General features: G+C 33.4%; 1 protein-coding gene across 3 annotated transcripts; it reads right to left on the reverse strand.

Moving 5' to 3' along the window:
• Positions 1–3,953: 3,953 nt before the first annotated feature.
• On the reverse strand, positions 3,954–11,176 carry LOC131063591 (disease resistance protein TAO1). Of its 3 annotated transcripts, none has more exons than XM_059219814.1 (6): positions 10,836–11,176; positions 10,554–10,610; positions 10,066–10,382; positions 5,218–6,352; positions 4,847–5,125; positions 3,954–4,739 (listed from the first exon to the last, which is right to left on the reverse strand). In XM_059219814.1, exons 1-6 carry the CDS (start codon positions 10,926–10,928, stop codon positions 3,975–3,977), a joined length of 2,646 nt encoding a protein of 881 aa, XP_059075797.1. In that variant the 5' UTR covers positions 10,929–11,176; the 3' UTR covers positions 3,954–3,974. The 3 variants fall into 3 exon arrangements, with proteins under 3 accessions (XP_059075797.1, XP_057853436.2, XP_059075798.1); XM_057997453.2 differs by having other exon boundaries at positions 10,554–10,664; positions 10,836–11,175; XM_059219815.1 differs by lacking the exon at positions 10,836–11,176 and having other exon boundaries at positions 10,066–10,351; positions 10,554–10,665.
• Between the last annotated feature and the right edge of the window lie 376 nt (positions 11,177–11,552).

Raw genomic sequence — 11,552 nt, forward strand, 5'->3', positions numbered from 1 at the left:
ACCGGTAGAGACTTAGAAATTTGGAGATTGGCATCAGACCGACATAAATTAACAGAGAAACCATTTTTTTGGCTTTGATGGAGGAGAGATAATTCTCAAGGGGAATAGTTGGTTATAAATTTTGGTTATTGTAATTGGTTGTTCTGGTATTTGTATTGCTTTGGTATTTGATGTCAAAGGGGGAGAGATATCTATGGAAAAACTTTGTATTTAGGAATCATTATCCTAGGTGGAGAGATGTTTACTCTCTGCATTTGTATTTTGATTTCTGGTAATTGATCTCTTCGAGCGATTGTTGTTTTTTGGTTTTTGGCATTCTGATTTTGGCACTTAGATGTTTTTTCGGCTTTGATGAGGAGAGCTATTTCTTAGGGGGAGTAGTTGGATAACTTGATAAGTTGGAATTTTGAAATGATCTATTTGAATCTAGTTTTTGTATTGCTTTGGCATTTGATGTCAAAGGGGGAGAGATATCTATGGAAAAACACATTATCTTTTAGGGAGAGATTATTGGGGAAGAGATTGTTGGAGATATTGTTACTCTCTGTATCTGTATTTTGATTTCTAGATAATGATCTCTTTTGGAGATTGTTGGTTTTTGGTTTTTGGCATTTTTGTTTTGGCACTTTGATGGTTTTTCCATCTTGTGTTGACATCAATGCCAAAGGGGGAGATTGTTGGTATTTTGGATGTGTTGCACTGGTTTTGTCATTGATGTCAACACTTGTCAACACTTATCAGCACTTGGAAATCTTTGGTTATGTTCATCGGCATGTTCAGTGACTTATGTACAGTCACCGGTATCTGGTTCACTGGCAGGTTATATTGTTCACCGACACTTGGAATGACTTGGAGATTACTTGGTTATGTCAAAGACATTGTTTGGACACTTTGTTTTGGTGATTTGTTCATTGGTCTAATCGGGTTTGCATATTTGTTGTTACCGGCAAATAGGTCTAGGTTATGGACTAGCAAGCATATCTACTCCATATCAGCATGACACGTCATAAAGATGATTTGTTATTATTGTAAATGCATTGATCTGACATAATGCATTGCATATTGATTCATTTGTAATTGATTTTATTGTAATATCTTTAGTGAGCCGACCTACTCATTTGATCTTAGGTTATGGTATAAATGTAAGATCTCATTTGTGAGATTAATGTAAGATTGTGGAAGAGGATTATAATAAGGTATATGTGAATATAAACAGAGCTATACACGCAGACATCATTCAGGATTGAAGGAAGGTTTGAAAAAGACAAATCAGAGCTTAATTGGTACTGAATCCAGCATATGAAGATGATATTTTGAGTAGTACATTATCATTGGATTTAACCATCCAATCGTAGTCAGTGTGACTCCCATTTTGTGATTGAGCAGTGAGCTCTAGGTAGTTGGCCTTTCTGCATGTGCAGACTCCATATTGTACACACATACTATCTGCAGTAGTATCATCTAATTGTGGGTAAGGTTTCCCACCGTGGTTTTTCCCCTTACAGGATTTCCACATACAAATATCTATGTTATGTGTTGTGGATGTTATTTGTCTTTATGTTTCATACATTAAACTTTACCGGTACTACAATTAACTATTAAGACTATCTACTGGCATAAAGTTTGGTTTACCGGTATTATGCATTAAGTTTGGATAAATTATATTTGGTTTGAAATTTATTGACAACTAATTCGCCCCTGCTCTCAATTGCCTCCGGGACCTAACACCCTAGTCAAGGTCCTTGTTCAAGAGCATATAGGTCATTTTGGACATTAAGGCCTTGTTGAAGTGGGTGAGTTTACGGATGCCCAACCTGCCCTTAGATTTTGGGTAGTAGACATTGTCCCAACCCACTAGAGTGAGCCTTTTCTTTTCTTACATACCAGTCCAAAGAAAAGTTCTTTAGATGCTCTCCAGTTTAGAAGCCATGGCAACTAAAATTTTGAATAGGGAGAGGAAATACATTGAGATTCTCTGGAGGGATGAGGCGAACAGCTAAAGCTTCCTAGCACTACTAAGAAACCTTCCCTTCCACTCAACCAATTTTTTCTGCATTCTTTCAAGGATAGTGACCCAAACGGAGTTGGAGGCATCTTTGACAGTTAGAGGAAGCCTAAGGTACGTGCTTGAGAGGGAGGTCATTTGACAACTAAGGATTCTACATATCTTATCTTGGAGTTTACGAGTAGTTTGAAAGAAACAGATGTTGCTCTTTTCATAGTTAATATGTTGTCCAGGGGCATCAACATATTTGTTTAAGAAGGATTTCCAACAATTGGCTTCACCCATAGAAGAGATCTCTAAAAGAATAGTGTCATCCTCAAACCGTTGTAGGACAGAAGGAGGAACAGTGGCAACAGGTTTGATGCCCAAGAAGACCCCTCTTTTGACAAGAGAGTTGAAATTACAAGCCAAAACTTTGGCAAGAATAATAAAGAGGTAGGGAGAGACGGGGTCCTCTTGCCTCAGCCCCCTAGAAACCCCAAAGTTCTCTTGAGGGCTCCCATTGAGAAGAACATAATAGTTGACCATAGATATGCATTCCCTAATGAGTTTGAGAAACTTTCCCCCAAAACCAAGCTTTTGCATAACTTTAAAGAGAAAGTTCCAATCAACTCTGTAATAGGCCTTGGAGATATCCAATTTCAGCACCATACTAGGTTTAGGACATTTATCCATAGAATGAATGATCCCATGGGCGGAGATGGCCGCATCAAGAGTTTGTCTTGCAGGGACAAACCCCTTCTGAGTCAAGCTAATCAAGGACTCCAAAAAGGGTTTAAGCCTAACCAAGACTTTGCTAAAGATCTTGTAGATAGTGTTGCAGAGACTGATAGGGCAGAAGTCCTAAAGAAGGAAGGGCTCCTAAATTTTAGGAACCAGCGCTATGAAATTGTTATTTAACTTTGTCAGAAGCTTTCCTCGATTTGAAGAAATCTCTCGTAGCAAGAACCACATCAACACCAAACACATCCCAAAAGTCGAGCAAGAAAGTCGAAGGGAAGCCATCAAGGTGGCCCCCATAGAGAACACTACAATCCTTCGAGACTGAGGTCATGATGAAATCATTATTTATATATGTTATAATTATACTATTAAATCAATATAATGACAATTAAAGATATAATTTATGATTTATATATTATATTTATTATATTATAATATAATAATTATTATAGTATAAAAAATTAAAAATAATATTAAAAAAAATCAAGTATATAATTGACTATTTTAAATTATATTTATTAATAATTAAAATATAAAAAAAAAAAAAAATTTAATAAAAGTTTTTAATAATGCATACAAAATTCTAAACTTGATACATGCAAACTCGTATCTATTTTATATAAAGTGGACAATTCATTAAAAATAATAATAATAATGTAACTTTAATAATAGAATAAAATTTAATCAAATTCATTTAATCATGATGTTTGCTTGAAGGGGCACTCATTATGATTTTATCATAAAATTATTTGAAAAATTCAATTTAGAATGTGAAATATGATATGATATACATATTCCATTTGTAATTAAAAAATAACTTGTGAGACGAAAGAAAATTTGTTGAGGGAGTAAAAACAGGCGACCGTAAAAAAGGAGAAAGGGATGAATGGGCATCACAACGGTCAATGTTTTGTTATGGCAGGCGGAATACATTAAAGGTTATAACCTGTTTTAATTTATACCTAGTTCAATTGATTGGCTGAATATTTTTTTTTGTAATAGAAATTTATTAAAATACTTACCTAAATTCTACCAGTCAATAGAAAATTTTAAAATTAAAAAGTAACACTATTTTAAAAATTTTGAGTCGCACAATTCTGAATGAAAATTAATATTAATTTCAGTGATTGAAATCATAAACTAATAAAATGAAAAGCCATCTGAAAATTAGAAACTCTTATATTACAAATTTTATAAATAATGGAAAACCCTCTCAAAATAACAATTGAAGAGTAAAGATAATTATTTACTCATATATAATACAATCAATGCCTTTAATATTATGGGGCAATGATTCTTTTAATTTCAAAGAACAACCTATCAAAATCACCCCCTTCACTTCTGCGAGATCTTCAAAGCTCGCTGGCCATTCTTCTAACCCAGAACAATAGTTCAAATCTAACTCTTCCAAATTTTTAAGTTGTCCAAAATTTGAAGGCAACTCTTTCAAACTTGAACAATTTCTCAAATTCAAATATTCTAATGAAAGGAGGTCTCCAAAATTAGTAGGTAATGCATTTAATCCATAGCAACCTTCTAATTGCAACCATCTTAAATTGCTAAGACGCCCAAAGTCAGAAGGCAACTCTTCCAATTGAGTGCATTTATATAGTGTCAACACTTTTAGGTTCCCTAATTCTGCAAAATTTGAAGGTAGAGCTTTCAATTCATTGCATTTATGCAGTGTCAACACTTCTAAATTGCTAAGCTGCCCGAAATCTGAAGACAACGCTTCTAATTTGTTGCATTCCACTAGTGTCAACACTTTTAGATTGCTGAGAACACTAATTCTGGCTGGGAGTTCCCTCAACTGATGGCAATATAGTAAACTCAAATCCTCTAGCTTTCTTAGCATTTCCAGTCCATCTGGTAACCAAAGCATATTTTTGAAACCGTCTAAAACTAATTGTACAAGCGAGGAATGTGGAGCGACTCTAGGAGGAATTTTAGAATACGCAGCTCTGTTGTTAGAAGAATCCTCAATGTACATAATGCGCAGGCTTGGAGGAAACTACATATTTGCACAATAATTATGAAAAAAGCTGTCAAAGTGTTATCATATAATCTACTCAAAGGTAATTGAAATGTTAAACATGCTCTGAAGAAAACAGAACTTACCTCATACAAACTCATGTCTCGTGGGAATGGGCCATCGTAGAAGATGAGATGCTCAAGCTTCTCGAACTTCACTGGTAAATCAGGAATGTTACTCGAAATTTGAAGGTATCTGAGTTGCTGAAATGGCATATTACATTTCTCTCGGAATGCTATTTGTGAGCCTTGATAAGCTAGCACTCTCAATGAATTGCTCATGCGATTAAGATGATCACAATTAATTTCAATGGGAGGAAGCTCATATTCTTTACTAAAATAAATGCCTTTCAAATTTTTGAGTGTCTGCACAAAAATAAAACATAAACATCATTATGATTGTGAATAACAAATGTGTTTTGATAATATTTATTTCAAACAATGTAAGTATGACATACCTCTTCATCTTTCAAACATTCCAATAAGGTCTCAGGGTTTGTGATTCTGGTTTTCTCTGATATATTTTTCCCCCTTGCTCGAATTATGTCATGAACAATCACATTACCGGCTTCAGATATCTTGACGAATGATGCAGCTTCTAGAGCTCTGAATTCCTCTTCTCCAACTATGCTGGCCACTTGTCTACTTTCCCAATTATTATAAAAATAGGATGCAATATCTAGAAAAGCCTCTTGAACAGGTTCTAACAATCTGTCAAATACAAAACCAACCATACGGTCGCTTATATCTTTCTCTTTGACCTTCTCTCCTTCATTAAGCATCTCTAACACTATATTCTTTGTATTCCCCCTATTTATAGCCAATTGTGAACCAGCTAATTCTAGTAGAAGTGGAACACCACCACACAGCTGAACGAGGTTATATATATTGTGTTCATCATTGTAGTCTGAAACTTTCTCCAACAAAAGTTTTCTGGCCTCATTCACTGGAAGAGGATTTACATCATATTGTCGGCGTTCAATATTCCTGCCAACAAATATGTCTGTCTCATAGAGTTTTCGAGTAGTAACAAGCATTCTGCTGTTCGCTGGAAGGCAACCACCCAAGCCTTGAGGTAAAAGTTTTTCAAGGTCTCTACTTTTGAGAGCATTGTCAATGTATAGAAATAAAGGCTGATTAGGGTTCTCTTTGAAAAGTGAGTACAAAATTGCTTGGCCTTGGTCACAGTTTTTTACTCGTTTGTTCTGCCTGAACAATCCATACACAATCTGCTCTTGGAGGAGCTTAAGATCATTGTATGTACAATCTTGATCCAAATGAATTTTGCAATGCTTATAAGATTGGAGGTTAATGTGTGCATAGACGGCATCAGCTAGTGTTGTTTTACCAAATCCTCCGTAACCATAGACAACCACAACAATTGGCATTGAATCTCGTGCATTCAAATCAAGAAGCTGAATTACATCTTCCCGTGCACTCTCAAATCCATAGATTTTCTTTGATTGTGAAGCAATCTTTGGCACTCTTTTCCCTTTGTCAATTAGAGTCAACAATTGGATGTCGCTATACAAGCCGTCCATTTTGGCTTTGAAATCCTCTAAACTATCAGCATTGACTGTGGTAATAAGAAACCTTCACATAATTCAAACATAAATAAAGTGTGTCGATTGAATAGATCCCCAATGCTAGAAATAAAGTGATTCTAGATAAAAGCAAAGAAACTTTAGCCTGCTTGTATTTATTATATAAACAAACACTTTTTCATACTGGCTTACTGTTATTTACGTCAATTCTAACTAAAATCCATATTAACAACTTAAATTTTTTTTGCTACTCTTTTACTGTTGAAATCTTGTAACAGAATTTATACATTTTCATTATATTGTACCAGGCTCCTCCTTACCCTTTCAACTCAAACAAAATAGACTTTTTGGTTTTTATTAGTCACATGCAATACTTCATATAAAACTATTCAAATGATCATGTAAAACGGATTCACCATTTTGTTAGGGTTGTTATTGAGTTGGTTGAGAATTTAGGGAAAGTCTCTTCATTCAATATAAATACATGTTGGTTTAGTTTTCGAGGGATTGGAGATAGATCGGAGAATTGGTAAATAATTATTTGGTCTTATAGTCTATTGTAAAAAACATTCAATGTATTTTTTGAGATTTTGTTTGAAGGATCAATATAGTAATATAGACTTATTTTTTTAATGTAATTACTTATTATATTATATTTATTTTTATATTAATTGTAAGTTAATAGAGTATACAATTAAAAGAATGTTTTTATCAATTGTTAGGTTTGATTTTTATTTTTATTTTTTAATAGAAATTATATTTTGACCTATTAAATGTCAGAACATAATAGCTAATTTGTAGCAACAATGATTGTACCTATCTTATGTTGGAATAGTCTAAGATGTAATGGGTAGAGAATTCATGATAAGAGTTCTATGAATTGAAGAGGGAAAGAATGCCATGATTGTAGAAATCTAAAGAGGAGCTTTGTCATGCATTGAGAAAAAAAAGAATACTCAATTAGAAAGAAGTAGTATGAGAAAGTTAAAGATAGAAGCAAATAAAAGATGAATAAAGGAAGCTTTAAATTTTTTAATTTGAGTTAGAGGAGCTATAGTGGATATGAGAGTAGTACAAGATATGCATTAATAAGAATGCAAAGAAAAAGAAGATTGTAGTGGAGACATTGAAGGGTTGTGAGAATGTAAAAAGAATGGTCAAAGTAAATACTCACCTTGTGAAAAAGAATTGTTTTCAAAGAGGAAAGCCATAGAATGTAGCAAAGCAGCCAAAGATGGAACTATTGAAAAGGGGAAAACTAACTCCCTTAATGAATTAGTAGAATTATTTAGTGGTTGGAAGACCCATAGATGTGTCTCATTAAATTTTTGAATAAGAGGAAAAAGACGAGTTGAATGAAGATTTTGAGATATGTTAGTTTGAAGAAGAGGAAAATATTGATGATTAGAATGGGAGAAGACAAAAGTTCAAATGTTGCAATCTAAGAAAGTTCAACCTTAAGATGTTGCAATTGCAGAAGCAATCCACATTAGAGAATGGAGTTACTATAGAGATGAAGATCTTTAGGGCTGATATATTTGATAAAATCATATTAGTTTTAGAGAACACAACAAATAAGGAGTGAATAGAGGGACTTCTTTAAAATTCCATAGTTGAAGGAAGGATACAAGAAGATCATCTCTTCCTTATAGAATAAATGAGAATGATTGACAAAAAAAAAATTTCTCATAACTTTTTTGTCTACTATTGTTGCAAGAGTAAAGGAGTGTGAAAACATGGAGGAAAATGCAAAGGAGCAGTTGCCTTATGAGCAAGCAAAGCCATATATACTTCATGGAAAATTAGGAATGGGAGAAATCCTTATAAGGTGGTAAATTTAAGGAAAATGATAGAAACAATAATCGAACAACTAAATTTTCCCTTTTAAAAGGTCAAAAAGATGAGAAATGGAGAAGGACAAGCAGAGTTGATTCTAAGCCCACAAGAACATAAGAAAATAGGATAACTCATTAGCAAGGGTTAATAATATATAAACCAACAAGTAGTTAGAAGTAGGGGAAGAAAAAATATAACAAATTGCAAAGGTATTTGATTTAGTGGAAGGAATCATAATAGCTTTGTTCAAGTCAAACAGATGCTAAAAAATTGCAAAGGTCAATTATTTAGTGGAAGGAATCACAATAGCTTCGTTCAAGTCAAATAGATGGTTTTACCATCTAGCCCAAAATTTTAGGCACTGTGTTGGTGTACTTTCTATTACATTGTTAAAATTGTTAGATAGTAGTTATGGTGACTATCATGTAGTTAGCATTGGTGGTGGTTAAGCAATTGGAACAATTGTCTTTTTATTTTCTTTATATCTATTCTCTTTCATTAAAGAATAATGATAAAATATTTTACCTTGTTTTTCATTATAATATCAAGCATTTTTTCTATTGCTATGCTCACAGACTCCTACCTAGATGTTTGATGCGAGAACATCTTAGAGAAAAACAAATCCTACATCACCAATATAAACTCTGAAAAAAAAAAAAAAAAAAAAAGAATCTAACAAACACAAACAATTGGGTTCTTGAGTTTCTTTGCATTTAGTTTTCTTGAAGTCAAATTTTCCCTTAAACAAAAACATTGAACTAAGAGATTAACATTTCAAAAAGAAGGGAGAATGTTTTAAACTAATTCACCATTGAATTAATGGGTATTACTAAGTGTTGAAGATTTAGAGGGAAGAGTCATTACTATTATTAGTAGCGGAGTTGCAACCTCGTCTAATCACAATTTTTTGAGTTAGATTAGGATGGAATTTGTTAATGTTCAATACTTTTAGACTATAGATCTAGATTGGTTTAGTTTTGGAGGGTGAAAGGATAGGAATTGGAGAATTTATAAAATATTTTTTTCTAGAGTATAAAAAGACATTCATTGTATATTGGTTATAGCTTATAATGAATTCTTCATTTATGTGTTCTTTCTTATGTTTTGTTTGAAGGATTATTTTCTAGTACAAGATCTTTTCTATTGCAAACATTAACTAATCTACAAATTAATAGAGTATAGAATAAAAACTAAAATCAATATCTATGATTGTTGTTATATTGTGTTTTCTTCCTTTTCCTTCACCTAGAGGCTTTGTTTCTTTTCTAAGATTACAAGCAAAGATCATAATAGAGTAATGATGCTATGGCTATGATTGTAGATACAAAGATGGAGTTGCATAATGATGCAAAGAAGAGGATAACCAAGGTAAAAGAAAAATTAAGACAAAGGTATAAGTAAAACCAAACAAAAGACCATCAAAAAGAAATTACAAAATTTAGAATTTGAGTTGAAGGAATTATGGTAGATATTGGAACATTATGAGACATATGTTATAATAGGAGATAAAAGTAAAGTAAAACTCATGAGTTAGTAGAATTGCAATGTAGGGCCTTCCAATGTGACTGGAAAAGGGAAAGAGGAGATGGATGAATGGAATGATGATGTTCATGACACAATTATTGATAACTTGAATTTTTAAAGGAAAAAATTCAAAGATTACAATAATGAAGATGAATGCATCTTATCACTAAAGGTGGCCTAGAATATTGCAATTGTGAAAGTAGATACTAGAAATGATACTAAAATGGAGATAGAGATCTTTCAAGGCCCCATCTGTTGAACATATTAATTTTCGAAGACATAACTGTAAAATGAGCAACTGGAAGGACGTCTTGAAATTCCCATAATTGATTAAACGACAAAACAAAACCATCTCTTCTTTGAAGAAGAAACGAGAACTATTGAGGGAAGGTTTGAACTGACCTGAAAATATTGGCCGTTGCAAGTTGGGAGATGCAAATAGTAGTTCCTACAAATATGCACTGGACTCCCTCGCTTAGCTTCCGCATCTGATATGAAATTTCTTCATTCAACTGCAGAATTCGCCTCCCAAGATTAAACATTCTTCTTAACAATTCAAGGCAGTCACTCTTGTTTTCAGACATCTGATTAAATCTCGCCAATACAGATCCCAACATAGAAAATGGTATTCCGACGGAGGGAATTTTCTTAGTGTCTTTCAGCACTTCTGTTAAAAAGTTTTCTATCTCTGCAATTGCGCCATATGTAGAAATTTTTTTCTGTACGTAAATTTTCCAAGAACATATAAGGTATGACAATCAACATCCATTTAATATAATTTCTCAAATGTTAAGAGTTACAGCAATCCAAGAATTTATAACTAGTTAGAGGTAAGTCATAGACGAATGTTATTACTAATTAATTTTATAGTTCTAAAATGGAAATTTTACCGTTACAAGATGCTTGCCAATGATTATATCTAGCATCTCCAGGATTCTTTGGCCATCCTGGATATAAGAATCTACTACTGAATTAGGCCCTCGAACACTCTTCTCTCCCGACTATATTGGACAACAGAACGTTTATACTCAGTATAAATTAAGGAGAAAAAATTAGAGAAGCAAAGACTAAAATTACTGTTAGGCAATAGATATTCTAAATGTAGAATTGCAAAGTTTCCTATTATACAAGATAATATTTCTAACAATAAGAAACATGTGTAGATAACTTACCGCGATCTGCAATAGCTCTTCTAAAACCTGAATGAGATCGTGAACCTGGCCTATATCAATGAATTTCTGTAGAAGATTCTTAAAATCAGTCATAGTGATAGTGGATTCTTGTTGGTCAGGAGGTTGTTCTGGTGAAGAGATGACCTCCTGGGAAACTTAAGGGGAAGGTAAACCGCAGCAAGAGCCGCAGCAAGAAGAGCAGCATAAAGAAAAGAAATATTCGGCCATCCTATAAAAAGGAAGAAATAAAACAGAGAAGAAAATCTTAGTGCTATTATCTTCGTTGTTAGAGAAAATCAATCAACCTGAACAGAAAGGCTTTTATCTTTGTCTTTTAAATCTGGTATTTATAGGAGGTCATGTATGGAGACATCAAATGGACATCAAATTTAATTTATGGCACATTTTCTATCTATTGTTAATGTGGGTCAAAGATAGAATTGCACGCCAGCTGGTTCCAATATGGTGGAAAGAGCGTCATAGTTGGACATCAAATTTAATTTATGGCTCATTTTCCATCCATTGTCAATGTGGGTCAAAGATAGAATTGCACCCCAGCTGGTTCAAACATGGTGGAAAGAGCGCGGCAGTTGGACATCAAATTTAATTTATGGCTCATTTTCCATCCATTGTCAATGTGGGCCAAAGACAGAATTGCACTCCAGCTGGTTCCAACATGGTGGAAAGAGCGCGGCAGTTGGACATCAAATTTAATTT

Source organism: Cryptomeria japonica, chromosome 4 (assembly GCF_030272615.1).
Source record: "Cryptomeria japonica chromosome 4, Sugi_1.0, whole genome shotgun sequence".
NCBI classification, from domain to species: Eukaryota; Viridiplantae; Streptophyta; class Pinopsida; order Cupressales; family Cupressaceae; genus Cryptomeria; species Cryptomeria japonica.

Excerpts from the sequence above, each read along its gene's own strand:
- LOC131063591 (XM_057997453.2), bottom strand. The coding sequence starts at position 10,928 with ATGACTGATTTTAAGAATCTTCTACAGAAATTCATTGATATAGGCCAG. Across the intron at positions 10,383-10,553 it reads TTGGCAAGCATCTTGTAACG|AAAAAAATTTCTACATATGG; the intron begins GTAAAATTTCCA and ends ATTTACGTACAG. Across the intron at positions 6,353-10,065 it reads GCAACGGCCAATATTTTCAG|GTTTCTTATTACCACAGTCA; the intron begins GTCAGTTCAAAC and ends AATTATGTGAAG.